Source organism: Harpia harpyja, chromosome 1, assembly GCF_026419915.1.
Source record: "Harpia harpyja isolate bHarHar1 chromosome 1, bHarHar1 primary haplotype, whole genome shotgun sequence".
NCBI lineage: Eukaryota > Metazoa > Chordata > Aves > Accipitriformes > Accipitridae > Harpia > Harpia harpyja.
In genome coordinates this window covers 39,469,029-39,487,125 of record NC_068940.1, presented here as the reverse complement: position 1 = coordinate 39,487,125, position 18,097 = coordinate 39,469,029, and the positions used below count along the sequence as shown (strand labels likewise).

Genomic DNA, 18,097 nt, shown 5'->3' with positions numbered 1-18,097 from the left:
AAAAAGATAGGACTAAGTGCCTTTTCTCTTCATATTGAAGTATCCTAGTGCAACTGTACTGAAGTCACTTGACTCCAAATTAATACCAGGGCAAAAACAGAATATGGCATAAATAAGAGATTAAATTTGGTATTAAACTCATGGACTTAACTGCTACCTCTCCCTGCACCTTCCAAACCAAGAATATTTTTCCATATATCTTCTTTTCTATTTGCTGAGTTTTACTCTGACAGTCAGGTGTTATGGAAAAGTGACATTTGCAGGCTTCAAGTCAGTTGGATGGGGAAAAAAAATTCAAATTATTCTATATATATTCAAGGGCTGAAACTATGAAAACTAATTTGACAAAATTTGACACAGTCATGCTTTATTCTTTCTATAAACATTCTAAGAAAGGTATTGCTTTTGCATTGCTGTGGTTTAGGAAAATGCTGTAGTTTGAGGTAAGTTTCCTTAATCAGTGTTACCTTGAGCATCTCTACTACCTGGAGAGGGCATAATGTCTTGTTAAATTCTGCCTTGAAGAAAAGTGGCTTAACAGAAGATAGTTGAATTCTGCACTCTGTGTTGAAAACTACTTGGCAAATTAACTGTTGTCCTGCTCACAATAATTAGGGAGCACCAAGAAGAGAAAAGAGGAAAGAAACAAACAGTAATTAAAAGCTTGGTATTTTGTTTCAGAGTTTTTAGGTATGTTGTTTAAAAAGAAAACTGTAACAGGATAGATTTCAATACACTAAATATGTATTTAAATCTTGGGTATAGTAATGGAATCAGTATCCATAAACAGCCAGCACTAACATCCTGTATTCCTTACCCCTAAAGCTATAAGGCAATTTACATTTTAACTTTTGGAAAGAAGGTTTTTGAAATTATATCCATCAGGCTAAACAAGTAGATTCATGAATGTCATTAACAGACTATTTACAGTCACATTTGCAAGATCAAAACCCAATTCTGGTTTTTACACATTTCTCTTTAAATAAACATTTACTCCCAAAGTAAGGTACTGTTTTTCCATTACAGCATTTATACTTCACAAAGAATGATTTTCAAGCACAAACATGTGAGATGAGCTTCTTCATACCATATCTATACTACAGAATACTTATGCAAAGTATTTTCAGTCCTTTGACACAAACAGAGGTAGTATCTAAATTCTCCTTTAGTGTCCACACTGTAGGCAGTGTTAAGTTTCCTGTAGGTGTTAATGTAAAAGTGCACTGAAGAAGACAATCAAACACAAGAGTAGAAGCTCTGAAAAGTTCAGTTAAGTATTTGAAATAAAGAACCATTAGGAAGGCAATTTCTTTTCTATAAAAGCAGTTTAGAGAGATTATTTATTATGATATTCATCAAGTATTATATGAAATCTCTTGCAATCATTCAAAATATTTAAAAAATAATCTTTTGCCTTTTTGCAAACAGACATGCAATGAAAGTCATATTCAGTGAACAGCATTTCTGAAATTTCTTTCCGAAATCCTGTTTCTGAAGTGTTTTAGCTTTTTCCTTCATCTTTCTTATGTTTTCATACCTTCATCTTCAAAAGTTGATCACAATTCATTGCACTACATAGTAAAGTATTCAGAAACTACTTGTGATAGATGCATACATGATGTCAGATTGCCCCTTCAACAAGAGGGCAAAACTATTTTTAATCACAAAACTTAATCTGAACACATACCATATGAGAACATTATCCAGAGCCCAGCATAATATACTCAATATATTTTTCTTACCTGGTCTTGAAGGAATTCAGGTTAGGCCTTCAATCTGAACAAGTTCTCATTATACTGGCTCAATAGCACTGACTGCAGATTTGTACAAATTAATAGAAACATCACATACATCTACACAGGAATAACTTCTCTCACTGATTTCTTTTTAAACACAAGAGAAGACAATAGAGAGATATCACTGAGCTTAGGATTTGAAATATCTGAAAAGTATATTCCCTCTCTTACAAGCTTATGATTTGGTTCCTCTCAACCACTAACCAAGAGAAGCAATTCCCTTATAAATTTATGAATAAGGGAATTACACTGTGTGTAATTCCAATCTTCTCAGTCACAGTAGCTTTTTTCCTCTAGCAGTATGAATACTCAGAGGTGAAGTAGGGAAAGGACCCATGGAGACCACCAACAAGTCTGAAATCCTGTTAAACTGCTAACAATACCAAAACTAACAGACCCTGACAGAATAAGCTCATAAACAGAAAAGACTAGGGACTAAGCTGTGGGGCACTGTAGCTCCCTTTGTACATAGAATTCCCTGTACTCTCTGACTGACAGAAAAATTTTTCATTTTCAAGATGCTCCAGTCGGCAAAGAGGGAAGGATTTAATATCTTGTGACTTAAAATTCCTTTTGTTTAGACTTAATTTTCAAGAAAAACAAAACAATGCAGAGGTTGGTACTTTGCTTCTTCCTCTGCCACACAAAAAAAACCCCAAACCCAGGAGAATACAGGACACTTTTTCATCATTTAAGTTCAGGCACAAAGCCACATCGTAACAACACAGCAAACCACAACTTCAGTGTTATTTCTACAGAGCCACATCATTTTTCCCCCCCTTACAATAAGGAGGAGAAGGGTTGCAGTGCCCAGTAGGATACAATGTGGTGGATCTTTTATGGACAGCCTCTTAGAAGAGAGGAAGAAATTGGTTTAACCACCAGGTAGAATATATGCAAAGTCCTATTTGGGTGGCAGTGGTTTCACAGCAAGTGATAAAAGCTTGTACAGTCCTGTCTCAGGAATGTTTTTTCCATATTTAATGTTTTTTACAGGTAACAAGGAAATAAGAACAGATAAAAGAGAACGCCAGTTCTCCCCAGCTGGTAGAGGTAGCTGGTCTCTAGCAAAATTGCAGAATATACCCAAGGTGCACACACACAGCACAGACACTGCTTATTTTGTGTGGCGCTCTAAGCCACCTGGCTGAACAGAGCAAGTTCCCAAATATCTGTTCATAAAAAATTCTCCTCTTCCTCTCAGTGTTGCATATTTCTAACATATGACCATCAAGCAGTGATTTCTTAGGCCATAAAGAGTCCCCAAATAAAACTAACAAGAGCCTGATCAAGTGTCCTACAGCTCAGCAAAACAACCCAAGCTTCCCCACTTCCCTTCCAAACCCACCTGTTTACATGGCCAACACAGAACTCAAGATTGCTGTCAACTGTTTCCATCTGCTCTTTGCAGAGCAGCTGTACTGCAGCATAAGGCTGAGCACCCAGTAAGCTGTTTCTACCTGTTCTTGTTGCTGCCATGGGCAAAACAAAAAATAAGGAAGGATTTCATCTCCAAAGAAAATTTGTGGTAAAAACTTCAAGGAACAGACAGAGCAGAAAGGATGGGTTCTAGAACAGCTGTTTCTCAAGGCCTCAACCTGTAAGCACTAGATGTTCTACATGTCAGAAAAAGTTCAGGTTGTTGTAGACTATGCATTACTTAACAGATGCGTGACGCAGACAATATGAACTGTTACTATGAATGGGTGTGGATAACCATTCCACCTTGCTCTGCTGGTTGTTGCATCCGTGTAACTTCATTTCCTGAAAAAGGATGTATACTTCATAGGTGAGCCCACCCAGTTGCCAGAGAACCCTCTTTGCATCAGAAAAGTGGTATTCAGATCTGCCCTTAGACAAGATCTTAATTATTATTATTATTATATTCAGAGTTATTTGCATAACAGCCATACAATAATAAAATTACACTGGCAGGAAAGTTTGCAACTAATGCCTGTACTGGTTCTAGTTTAATGCAGAAGAGGGGAGTCTCTGGGAAGCTGCCAGCAATAATGTCCTCCTGCACGTTAAGCAAATAGTTTGTTTCCTCCACAGGAGACAGATCAATACTCAAGAAACAAAAACAAAACGAAGAAAAGCTAAAAGCTTAGTCATGTAAATCAGGGTGGAGGAAAAATGAAAGAAAACTCCTCATTGGCATTCTACAACTTCTGCAGACCCCCATGGCCCATTAGCTAATTTCTATTAAAACACACAGCTCTAGAATAATAAATGCCAGTGGCACATTTCTAAAGGTTTGTGGCAACTGAAGTAAACATGTCCCTGTTCCCAGGACACCAAGAGACAGAAAATTAACCAGAGGTTAACTGGGTCATTAGCTAGAGCACAATATAGGTCACTGCAGATTTAATTTAGTTTGTATTCAGCTAAAGAATCAAATACAGCAACCAGTTCTCACAGCAGGAAAACAAGTAACTTATCAGCATGTTAACGTATCTTGGATACCAAGGCACCAAGTCTGTCATAATGATTCATACCACTTTTAACTAATTTCACATTATTTTGATGAAACAAAGTACAGTATATACACACATGCATACAATTTCAATGGTTCTGGATGCAAGTATGCAAACACACATAAATACAGAATATTTAACATTATATACAGTCTGCCTTTCCCCCCCCCCCTTTTTTTTTTAAACACTGGAAAATATTTAAGTGAGCTTTCCCTCCCAAAACAGGGCTGGCAAGGAAGTAATTAATACATGAGTCTAAACAATGTTATGTGGGTTAAGAAAAAGCCCCAAACATTACATTTTAATGAGAGTTTGATCAGGGCCTAAATAACAGACATGTAAGTATTTTGCCTCAATACAGACTTTTATGAACAAAGTACCTCAATGGGTCTAACAGGAGGAGCCCAATAATCCAAACATTGCAAGAATTGGCAATATTAAACAGATTAAATATTTAGGACCAGTTTGTATCCCATAGTTTTGCATCATTTTAGGAAAGTCTGCACTAAAGAAGAGGGTTCAGAAAGACAGCATGAATTATCAAGAAAGCTGTTGCTATATCAGGTTTAATTAAGAGACTACTAGCTTGGTCTGTTAGGAGTACTAAAACTGCCTTAATTTCCATGGCTGCTGTAATGTTTGTAGCTAGTCTCCTGTTCTTAACACTTTCTCCTCTTTTGTTGCTGTGTAAGAAAAAAAACGTCCGAAGTGGCTGCAGACAAGATGCACTAGTAATTACACATAGAAAACAAACAAAAGTAGCTGAATGTGGGAGTGTGTGAATAAAAATTTTAGGTGTAACATGTGGCACTAAAACTTTGAGGTAGATATGAACTGATTATTTTCCTTCAAAGAGGCCATCTTAATCTGAAATACTACCTTTTCAATAAAAGTAACAAGCAGGTATAAAAATCCAGTGTCAACAAACTCCTACTCAGTCTAAAATCCAAAGTTAAAATGAAAAATAAGTCAAAGTTAAATCAGGGCTACACTTGAGAATAAGTTTAGTGACATAGGTATGGTATTTTGATGCAGACCAGTATCTAGTAACCTCAGCACCCGCAAATAATTTAAAGTACATCAGCAAATCACAAGATAAGTATTTCTTTACCAAGAATGACTTTGAGAATTAAACAATTCTGCTTGAATATTTTAGTTTCATCTAAATTGCATTTTTTAAAACTGCATATAATTAATCAAGACCTGAATTACAGAATGAGCAAGCAACAGTTCCATTTGTTCAAACAAGGCATTTCTGCACATAAACACAAAAACTTCTCTTGTTCAGGAAGCATCAATTGAAAGGGGGGAGGAGAAAATCCTCCATTACCTTTAATACTGAGGTTTCAAACACTTCCTGTTCAGCATCCAAAGGAATGATTTTGCACACCCCAGCCAAGCATTGGAGCAAACCTATTTGGTGGTCCAGTCCTTCCATCTCCTTGTAGCTTTCTGAAGAGCCATTTCCATTTACAACAGCTACATTTTCTACTTTAGCTGCGGATATTCTCCTAGCTCCCTTGCAGCTGAATATCCCAGGTAGCATCTTTCCCACACCAACAAGATTTCCCCCCACACACCTGGAAATCTCCCAGTGGCTCCCCCTACATAAGAATCCCACACAAGCACATACCTCAGACACTTAGCTTACACAAACATACTGATCTCTAATGTTACAAGTCCTTGAATTCAGACTATAGTCTTAGTGGCATGCAGGCATTGTAAGTCAGAATTTGAAGTCCTGGAATGCAATCAGCAGACAGCAGTGCTGTGCACTGAGAACAGTACAGACAGCAGGAAAGACCAAAAGCTTCAAACTGCTTTTTGTTCAAGTCCTTTCACCCCTCTCTCCCTTTAACTTCTTGCAGAGATTATTTTAAAACATCTCTAGTTTTACCTCCAAAAGTTATATTACTGTTTTGCAGTAGCATGTGTTTAAGAGTCTTAAAATTGTCACTCCAATAGTCTGATTGTAGCGACTACACCATTGGGCTCCACGATATCTTCTCTATTCCATATTCACAATACTAGCATTACCATTCTCAAGCATTTGCATTCTGGAATGATCAAGTGTCCACTTGATTCTTTGTATTTATTTTGCACTGAATTCCTAAGTTATCATTATCAAATTTCACTAAATTATCAGTCTGCAGAATACAAAGATCTGCCTGAAAATTAACAAGGCATCTCAACTAATTCTTACTACAATTAGCTGCAACAACTCACAGAAGCAGCTTAACACCATACAAAATTTGGCTGTTACTGCTTTTGAATTTGAACATATTTTCTTCCTATATAGTCCCTGCTGGTAATGAGTAGGGCTTAGGTCACATAATAGCAAAAAAAAAAAAAAAAAAAAGAAAGCCTACCTTGTAAACATTGAGAAAAAGGAGGAAATTGAAACAAAGTTAAACTGAATCATAATCAAGCTGAACCTAGATCCAGCTTACAAAAAGTCCAAGTAGCCACACATAACTTCACAATGAAACAAACTAATTTCTATTTCTCTCTAACTCATTGTCTCAGATGAGTAAACTATACTGAAGATTAGAGTTAGAAAGGGTCTGGACAATTTCTTGGAAGTTTTGTAGACATTTAGCAGATTTTGGCATTTCTTTTCCTATATCTTTGCTCTTAACAAAAATCACGTTAAATTCAGGGGGCATTATTACAGTTCAGTACACCATAACATGTTCTGCTGGAGCTTCCCAAAATCTGAACAATTTTTCCTCCTATAGTTAGCATTGCTTACAATACATGCAGAGAAACTAAAGGTGCCCTTCATGGTCTGAGTGCATGAGCTTTAACTAATGGCAGGTGGTTCTTACAGGGAGAACAATGTTAAATCAAGCAAATGTGTACGCGACCTCCCTCCTTAAATATTATTTTCCCACATGTGTCCCAGTATATAAGCTTTCAAAAGTATAAACAGACCAATTCAATTTTCATCTAAACCATTCATAGGAAAAACAAGTGTAGTGTATGGTTTTGGTATTTTCCCTGTCTTAGAAATATTAAAATAGGCTAAGATGCATGTTTTCAGTGACAACACTTGAATCCTCAGATTAAAGATTAATAATGTATCACACATGGTGATGAATGCATGATTCATGAGACACACAAACAGCAAGTTCTATTTAAAGCTTTGTATGGCCATGAATAGAACACTAAGATGTATACACTTGAAGGCAAAATGCAAAATGTGCAATTTGCTAGAGAAAAAACCTGCCTGGATATGGATGCAAGATCATGTTTTGCACAACAAAACGTCTGCGCAGCTAATATATTAACAAACCACTGCTCAAAAAAATAAAGCCGTCAAGCAATAGTCCAGTCTTAGACAGCAGCCATACTTAGTGTCAGAGAGGTTTGCATATAATTACAAAGGTAGACTGCATTGCTGTTTTGTGATTTTCTTAAAGTTCCACCCGCTACAAATTAACCAAGATTTAAAAAACCTGATGTCATGAATCACTTAATTCTATCTTGCACAACTGCAGAAAAGCTCAAAAATCTGTACCTAAGCAGCTCAAAGAACAAAAGCAAAATAACACTATCTGGTTTTGCACTTAAGTGTCATGGATTTCAAACAAAATGTGTTGCTTTACTTTTTTTTTTTTTTTTTAAAGTAGGTTGATCTTAAGGTCTCAGAATGGGATGAGATGGAATAAACAAATAAATAAAACCAAAGCAAGAACTTCAAGACTTTTTTTTTTTTTCAGTTATCTACAGTAAGATTTTTTAAAGCTTATTATAAGCATGAAGCTTTCCCAGAATTCAGAGACATACAGCACCTGCATTAAGAGCTTGTAAACCTAATATTTTCCTTCTCCACTTTTTGCAGAGCTACAGGAATGTGGCTCAGGAATTCTCTTGCTGAAACTCACATCAAGATCCTAATTAAAAAACAAGTAAAAAAAAAAAATCAATAAAGTCAGTGTTTAGCTAAACTAAGTTCTGTAGTGCTATCCATTCTAGCTTCATGACTATATGAATACAGAATTTCTCCAGCACAGGGTGTCTAGAGCAGATGATGTGAAACAAAATAGCATTTAGACATCATAAGTTCCACTATCCAAATCATCACCCTATACAATAAGGTTTCCACACCATATGCTTTAGTGTCATTGTTTGCAGTTTGGTTTTCCCCCTCCTCCAACAGGTGATGTGGAATGTTCAATAATATCTAAAATTTATAGCCAACTAAATTATATTATGTTTCTAAGCCATCTTTTCATAATACAGTAGTAAATCAACCTGTAAAACCAAGTTTATAAAAAGGCTTTCTGGGAAATGAGTTTATTAACTGCTTCAGTTCTTTGCCTACTAAGAGTCAAAGAATCCTTACCATATTCCACCTTGAACAATATCATCTTCACAATATACCAAACACATTCATAGCTCATCAGATAAGCAATTTTAATTGCTGCTTCTTCTGAATACAAAGTTTACATGGAACTTGGAATATATAGTTTAAAATTAACAGGTCAGTCTTTTTTTTTTTTAAAAAAAAACCTAAGTCACAGAGAATCTTTAAGATTCTTCCTTCATCTGAAATGTTATCTTTCAAACTGCCATTTTTCTGACTAACAAAGAATTTCCTCTTTTTTTTCAGCTGCTATCTTTTTGTTTTTCTAAACAATCTTATTCTAATCACAGTTAGTCAACTATCTTGAGGTTAGTTCCATTCTCTTCCTATCACCTTACTGATCCGTACTCAATGAAGGGCTCAGAACTATGAACTACCACCCAGAAGGCAGCTTCAGGAGTCTTTGTGAAAAGCACAATCCAAACACAAATGCTCAAAAATTTTTAAAACAGTAAAACAGGTTCAATTTAGTGAAAAGATACATTTATAGGCAAAGAAAATCCATCAAGGATTATTAATTGCAACAGTGTAGGCACAATACAACTTGTAGAACTTGCTGAGCCAGAGGGACTTCTCAATAGCATACCTCTCTAAGTTTGTTTTCTTACACACTCAAGTGCCTATTATCAGCTGCAAGCAGAGATAAAACACTGGGCTTGACAGATCTTTGTGACTGCCTTTCTGTGAGAATGAGAATGCTGGATTAGACCAGAGTGTTATTTATCTTCAGTGTCCCCAGTACTATTTTCACTTTTGAGATTCCTAAACAGATATTTGCAAGTACACCAATAAAATACATGACAAGTTATTTTCCAATTTATGTTTAAACAGACAGGTACTCCATTGTTCAAATTATGTTATCACCACCTTCAGTATATGCATGATAGCATTGCTTATAAAACCATAACAAAATACAAAGTCTTGAAACAGTTATGCAACATCATTGCCCTAGTTAGTAAGGCAGAAATGGCTAATGTTCCCCGCTGGCCCCAACTGCGTAAGTATGAACACAGCATACCACAACAGTCACTTTCCTAGCTACCTCTCTTCTTTTCCTATCATTTAAAGGGACCAACTACTTAGACATTGTCACACAACAAGTTATTCTAAAGAAGCAAAGGCAAATTAAGTTACTCAGGTAGAAGTCTACACCTTGACATATCAAAAGAATTCACAGTGAACTACATTGTATTGAAAGTGATTTTGATCTCAGCCTTATATTTTCCACAACTTATGTGCCAAGAATAGGATTACTGTAATCTAGTGATCAAATCCTAATTTAGAAATAAAATGACAAGTTCATATCTGCAGTAAACAGTTTCATCTTGGAACTCTGTTTAAGGCTCCTACCACAAAGAAGCTGACATCTTCAGAGGTTTCCACCTAAAATGCAATAACTTTTCTCTCAGTGGTTTCTACAGAACACATGCTTACAAAGGAAAGAGGATAATATACAAGTAGTTTAACATTTTTTTCTTCAACAAGAGATAATATAATGGAACAAGTAAACTCAAGACTATTTCCTTCAGAACACGATGCAACACTAAAGACACATTTAAGCAGGAGAAGTCTGACAGTTACTCTTCCTAAGGCTACTGTAAGAGCAGCAACAGAATCTGGGATCAAAAGTTCAGAGGACATTACTTCCTCAGCTGCTGGTCTTTCCCTCTGCGTCAGCCAAATACAGAAGGTGAATACAACAAACAACTTCTTGAACACTGTTTTGCAATGTCATGGGCTATTCTAGGTTATAACCTTTCTAGAAGTAGCCTGAGATCACTCAAAAGTAAATTAAGTCTAATTCATAGAGGACAATATTTTTGCCTTTTTTTTTCCCCCCTCCTCTCCCCACAGATGATTCATTTCTTCTGATTGATTCCTCTACTGAAAACATTTCTTCAGCTTGTCAGAATAGTGAAGTGCTGGATTACACAATACAATTTTCTGGGAAGCTGACATATGCTCAAACATTTCATTATAATTGACTTGGACTTAACAAGCTTAGTTTGTGTTGTGCAAAATAAATCAAAACTAGACAGATCATTTTCTCCTAGCATATAAGGAAGGGATGAGGAGTAGGAGACATCAAGAGTATAGAAACTGGCATATTGTGGTTCAGTGTTTTTAAATCCTGATCTGCAAATTGGTTTAGCTAATTCTAACTGAGACTATCTCATCAGCAAAAAAAATTAAATAAAAGTGTGATCAACAGTCAAATGAACTGAGTCACCAAGACAAATCCACAGAGCGGATTTTTAAAAAAATCAACTTCTGGAATATATTTTAAAAGAGACCAGACATTTGAAAGTCATTTAACTGTCTTTACCTATGAAGCTTTCAAATTTTATTTCAGGTTTGGGTTTTGTTGTTCCTTTTAATTCAAAAGCATAACTAGAAATTCACTTAATACTACACCACATAACTTCTGCATTCCTTGGGATTTGTGATGTACGTGCTAGACACCAGTGTCAACAAGATACTTAAAATTATATGGCTGACAAACACATGTCTGTAAGGACAATCAGCACGCTGGAAAATTTGGACCGTGGTTTAGGTTACTTTTAAATCAACATCACTTTCCAATAGTTTGGAATTTGTGAGATGTAGAAAAAGGAATCAGCTTCTTAGTTCACTAGACTGAACCCTGACTGTAGTTTGCCTTTCTTTAAGATTTTATTCACACTCTGTTTCTATTACACACTGCACATGAAGAATTAAAAGCATGGATCACTGTTCGCAGAAGACAGACTAATGTTTTATTACCCATCATTGATTAGATCTAGAGGGGATTCCTGAAGAAACTGTCCAATCCATCTAGCTCTCCCAGGCATGCCCAGCTACACTGAGCCATTCTGGCCCCTGGTTGTTACCTATTCTTTAAACCTCCAGAGGTTTCAAACCTCTTTCAAAAAATCTATTCCATATTTGCAAATAAGAAGCTCTTCTAACTATCTAGCCTTAATCTCTAGTGAAACTTAAGGCCATTATTTCTTGTCCTGTTTCCAATGAATGAGGAAAAAGATTATTCCGTTCCTCTTTACAATATTTCATGCATCTGAAAATCCATGTCTAGCCTCAGTCTTGTCCTTCCTAGACTAAACACCAGTTTTTAGTCTTTCCTCATAGGTTGCATTTTCCAGGGCATTTGAGCATTCTTGCTACTTAAACCACATCATCATGTGTGCAGAAAGGGTCCCTCACCACCAGAGTAAAGGAAAAAAGTTATTCTGCTATTCTTTTTTTCAACCTTTGAGCAGCTATTGTCATCTCAAAGCTGCTAAAGAAATTAAAACAGACTATCTCCATATTGGCAGCACAACTAATTTTTAATGCAACATTTCTGAAATGGTTTTGCTTGCATCATCAATGACATCATCACTTGACTGCATTCACTTTTAAAAGTCACATTCTTCTATAAGTCAGTACTTCCAGTTTGATTTCACTGCTCCTTTAGAAAACAAAACCTATTCTGGAATGCTTTCAGTGCAAAATAACATATATGAAAAACATGATTTATTTAAGTGGAAATTCTTCAATAACTCACTTGAATATATATCTGTCATGCACAACAAAGTTTCCAGCTGCCACCACTTACTGTGCTTTGGCTTATGCTGCAGAGCCATCTCAAAGCACACAAACAGGACACTTTTTGGATGAAAGTAAGCTGGAAGATGTACCTTAGAGGCCCATTTAAAACCTACTACAAATGTCAATTCAAATTCAGTTGAAAGGAGCAGACTAGAACTGGTATAAAGAAAAAGACCACAAAACACATAGCATGGATGTCAGGTGCTCAGCACCAACAATCTTGCTCTACAGGGCTGCTTATATTGCATTATTTAGTAATGCAGAATAGCATCTAACTACACATTAGCTGATGAAGGATGAAGCAGCTTAGCATATGCTAATATGTAAATCAAGAGCTCAAATTTAGTGTTAATAATTTCTCTGCTTCTGATAAAAAGTTTCCTTGCCACATAGGCACAGTCTCCATTAAATTTCTTCACACATGCAATTAAAGCAAGGGAGTAACCTAGCTTATCCACCACAGTAATCACAGAAAACATCAGAAGCCTTGGAATTTTCAGCTTCACCATCTTTTCTCTCTGGGTTCTCTAAATAACTTTAAACCTGTAATGCACACATACATGCACACCCTGCCCCCCCCGGAAATTAAGATTATGAATAGACTGCAAATCCTTTGTCTTCCCTTTCTACAGGCAATGCCTTAAGTTATTAAAAAACATTCTTTCTGCTTTGAGATGTCATTCATCAGAGTTGTTGCTTCAGCTTGGCTTCTGCTTGACTGCTCACTTATAGTTCCAAAAATTCCTGTAGCGTAAAGGCAGGGCCAACAGTTAACAACTGCAACACTGCATCATACACCAAAAAAAATTTGTTTTGTTTTGTTACAGTGGCAGAAAAGACCTATTTTATATTTAGTTATCTGAAAACAAATTTAAAAATAAATCAGGTTCAAGTCAGTAGCCTCACAGTATTTTATTTTTTCAGAACACTATGGACATTATATTTTTATATGGTTAAAAAAAAAATAATAAAATTACTCTGGTAGACCAGTAGGTTGGAGAGAAGAAAATAAGAAAGATACTAATTTGAAGGTGGCTTAACTCTGAAATTCCATTTGGACACCTAATTGGTCCAATTTGTAGAGCTCTCTGCTTCCAGTGAAATCAATACAACTTCACTGATATTTCAACTCCCCTCAAAAATTTAAACAGAGATATCTGATTCTATTTATTAAGTCTACAAAAACACATTAACCTGCTATATAAGAGCTAATTCCAAGAGTGCTGAGAATCTGCAAAATCCAGACTACCTGTCTCTGCAGACCATAGCTCAGTTTAGAGATACCCAAACTAGCTCAAAGTAATTTAACTACAGTAGCACCGAGGTCTGCCAAGCAAGGTAAATGCAGAGCTCTGCTCGGGTCACTAACATAGGTACACTACTTCCAGTACTCAAGGAATCTCATTTGGAGCTAGCTTAGTTGTACTGCATTATGCACAGGAGCTATATCTCTGGTGATCCACAGGCTAGATGGATAAGAGTATCCGAGTATCCAAGGCTAGATTCCCAGGAGTATCCACGCAAAAGTGGGGGTGGAGGGGAGCACACAAAAAATAGCAGGGGGACACATTACAATTGAAAACAGTGCTGATATCCTCATTCCCATTAACTGGACTTTTTTGCAGACAGCATCACCAAAATACAGAGCATTTTTGTCCCTTCCCCAAGATACTCCAATGCATCTGTGGCAAATCAGGAAACAGGGTTTGAGACAGTAGATCTAACATGGGGATGCTGCATCAGATCTATGCTGGAGATTTTTCTATGCAAGGGAACTCCTCGTTTCTTGCCTTAGAGCAAAATAGGAATGGCAGGGGACTAGAAATAGCCAATCATCTGGCCTAGAGGTAATTATTTTAGAAGTATTTGAATAATAGAAAATCCAAGAATCAGACACCTGTCACTCTTAATTCAGTCAAGTTCTGCTGCTGGCTCTGAACCCACCCTAACTAATCCAAGTAAAATATCAAAGACCGGAAGAGGAAGAAAAAGCCTTGCTGTTCAGCATGGGGCTTAAAACAGTCAGTGCTCAGAAATGACTGCCTTACAGCACAGTAGAAATGAAGGCTGTAGGCAAGGAAAGCCTGCCCTAGAACTCTAGAAGTTTTGAGTCCCAATTCCTAATGGAATTCATATTGATACTTCATGGGCAGAGGTCATCTTGGCTGCAAATCAGATAGCTGGCTGTCCAAGTGTAAATATTACCCTCTGCTCATGGATGAAACTGAGGAAAATGGCATTATGCCATATTCTTGCAAAGAAATAAACTTCACCAAGCACAATCTGGAGGCAGTCACTTTCTTTGCCATTGGTAGTATTGGCTTCACCTGTGGCAAAGGGTTTTTGGAAAGTGAACAATGCTAAACTACCTGATATTTGACTGAAAACAGAATCAAAGAACTCCTTGCAAAGAAGGTGCTCATGCTTATCCTTCAGGTGCCTGTGTATTTAAGTTCTGTTTCATCCTACGTAAGTTAGAGCCTTTTATGTTGTAAGATTTGTACCCAGCTAAACTGGAATCTTTCTGGCAACAATTCTGCATCCATAAAAGCAGTGGGCTGAAACTCACTAGAGCCTTTAAGCATATATTAAGTTTTCCTGTTAATTAAGGGGTTTAGGGCTTCCTGCATTGAAGAATTTCTTTTATTAGCACTAAGAAGCAGATATTTTAGTTTCTAGAAGACTAGATCACACTGAAAGATGACTGATTTTAAGACAATCTCCACAGCTGCACTCTTCCTGAGATGCATGATGTACTCATACATCCTCATTAACAATGCACATATTTTTAAGTCAGTGCAATGGGTATGAGAATTTCAGAAGTTAGCTAGAACTCAGTCCCTCAGAACCACAGCAGAAATGCAAGTTTTAATGCCTTGAGAAGAACCAGAAAGTTTTCCTACAGGTAAACTCATGAGGCAAAATGCTTTCAGTGATAGAGTATTGGATTTATAGCACTGCACTGCTTATCTTAACATCCAATCATAATTATTCAATGAATGCAAGAGCTTCAGACACTACCTCTTCAAAATTATTTTAAATAAGCCATCAAGTGATAGAAATGCAACAGTTGATTTTATTTTTTTCATTGTCATAAAGGCTTTTAATGAAGTCAGCCCCATATTATTGCATCCCATCATTATTTCGCAGATACGTCTGCCATAACTCACATATTATAAATGCAACGCATTTCATTATGAAGAATGAAAACATACCAAAGAAAGTGGGATTAAACACTTTCACTGCAGTGTCCTCCATGCCATGCCATTCTCAGTCTGGGAACATCTGCCAGGTAAGCAGTAACCTAACATAAAAAGACAAAGAATATTCAGAAGACAGCATCATTTTCATGGTCCTTTAGCAAGTTACCTGAGACTTCTAAGGCCTGATCCAGTTGTCTTTCTTATAGCATCTAAGAGCACCCTCTCAGAGCTATTCTGGAATCACTCCCTTCCCCATTCCGCAAAGTCCTTGCTTTTGTACAGCAACTTTACTAATTCAGTGTTTTCAAAAGAGTCCGATTCTACAAGTTAAGTGACTGGTTGTTGCAGTAACTTCTAAGCAAAATTCAAGTACATAAACACAATCATAATACAAAAGAAATAACATGCTGGAGGTGGTCAAACTCAGCATAGTGACTAGCAACAGAACTGGAATTAGTCTGTGGTTTGTCACAGAATGGTTGAGGTTGGGAGGGACCTCTGGAAGTCATCTGGTCCAACCCCCCTGCTCAAGCAGCTGGTTTCCCAGGATCATGTCCGGGTAGCTTTTGAATATCTCCAAGGATGGAAACTCCACCACCTCTCTGGGCAGCCTGGTCCAGTGCTCAGTCACACTCACAGTAATATGCTCAGACAGCACCTCCTGTGTTTCAGCCTGTGCCCATTGCCTCATCTGTCACAGAACACCACTGAGAAGAGCCTGGCGCTCTCTGCTTTATACCCTCCCTTCAGGTATTTACCTAAATTGAAGAGATGCCCCCAGAGCCTTGTCTTCTGTAAGCTGAACAGTCCCAGCTCTCTCAGCCTTAAACAACTTTGTGGCCATTCAGTGGACTCTTTCCAGTTGGTCCATCTCTCACTTGTACTGGTGAGCACAGAAATGCATGCAGTACTCCAGGTGCAGCCTTGCCAGTGTTGAGTAGAGGGGAAGGATCAGATCCTTTGACCTGCTGGCAACACTCCTCCTAATGCAGCCCAAGACAACATTAGCTGCTTTTACCATAAGGGCACATTACTGGCTCAACTATTGCTCACTCCTTGCTTTGAGAAACACAACAATCCACAGCTTCTAGATTTCCTAAATGTAATCTGCTTTTCAAAGAATGTGGACAAAGACTGACACTAACATCCAAGGACAATCCAAACGTTTATGGTTTCCTTTAGTCAAGGATCAAAAGCACCCTAACCCTAAGAACCAGATCATCCAAGCCAGGGTATGGGTGCCTGAGGTTCCATTTCTGGAAAGTCTCATGCACATTTGTGCCTACACTGAATACAGCAGCATTCAGCATCCTAAATCTAGAGACAGTCGTAAAAGGAACAGAAACTCTACCCACACTTTAAAATTTTTAGTTTAGCTTCTCTGGCTTAAGAATCATCACGTGTTAAATGTAGCTTAGGAATGCTTATTGGGTTGCAACGAAGGCTGATCAACTAATGTTTGAACGGGTTTTGGACAATGACAAATGTTAAATTATTTAGTAATATTAAATCTTAAATATTTATCTACCCCTTCTTTCTATTTATCTTGTCTAGTGCCAGTTGTTCCAAGTTTTCTAGGTTGTAAATTCATGAACAGTTAATCTCAGCAAGCATAACAGCATATTTCCTTATGTTGATGTTACATCACTCCCCATAAACTTAAAAACCGCACCTTATTGCTTCCTATGTTATATCCTGTTTTTAAACTGTTTTGTAAGTTTTTACCGACTGTGTATATTGCAATGACTTACTGGAAGGGACAAAAATCTCTGTCAAGAAGTGTTTGGTTGGTTTTTTGTTTTGGTTTTTTGGGGGAGGGGGTTGTTGGTTGGGGTTTTTAAGGTTGTTGGGGATGGGGGGTTGTTAATGAACTTTATATGTAAAAAGCCCCATAAATTCTGGAACTCTCCAACAATATTGTATTTATATGAAAAAATTCTGGCATGGCTAGTGAGCATACCTGAAAAGATTTGAAAAAATAAATACATACCATAACTTAAGAAGGATCACAGACACAAAGCAGAAACTGTTGTTTTGTATCCTTTCATATAATCTACTGTCAATCTAGAGTTAGGACCGGGGGTGGGGGGACAGGGAGAGGGAAAGCAAAAGTAAAAGCCAAAGAGAACACAGTATACAGCTGGAAGAAACAACTAACTCCAGCATGACTGTGGCAAAATGACAGAAAATCCCAGCTAGCCACTGCAGTAGATTTTTGTTGTAACAAATTAGATATCCCCTTTGCCTTTCGACAACTCACTCAGTAGTCCTGTCACTGGAAGATTGCTTAAGACTCCACATGCAGACAAAACTCTGGGTTTTAAGACTGGGTCCTATGAGGCAGGCATTAGGTTTCTAAGTATCAGTAGCTCCCAATAAGCATCTTAACACCTCAATTGCTGTCTCATGATTGCAGATGCAATGAATGCACACGTGGAAGACTAATGAAGGTAAATATATCAAAACGATAACATTGGTACCTAAGCCTTTGCTCTGAGATCAAAGAGAACAGCAAAATTCAGCACACAGATGATGAAAGAAACAATTCTAGCAAGAGGAAAAGTTATTGAGCATTAAAACCTGACTGGCTGGCAAGCTGATTTAATTTTATTCTTGTCTGAATCAACAAAATATTCTTACCTTGCAATGCAATTGGTAGTAGAA

At 37.1% G+C, this 18,097-nt stretch overlaps 1 protein-coding gene across 5 annotated transcripts in view; it reads right to left on the bottom strand.

The window, feature by feature from the left end:
• Nucleotides 1-18,097, bottom strand: part of SULF2 (sulfatase 2) — a 167,320-nt gene that overhangs the window by 137,965 nt on the left and 11,258 nt on the right. For 3 of the 5 annotated variants that reach the window (XM_052788339.1, XM_052788411.1, XM_052788420.1), the window contains exon 2: nucleotides 15,446-15,534. The exons of the other annotated variants lie outside the window; for them this stretch is intronic. Coding sequence is in view for 2 of the 3 variants with exons in the window: in XM_052788411.1 (XP_052644371.1) it covers nucleotides 15,446-15,488 (43 nt within the window). In the remaining variant the exon portion in view is untranslated. The remainder of the gene's footprint in view (nucleotides 1-15,445; nucleotides 15,535-18,097) is intronic. 5 annotated transcript variants of the gene reach the window in all.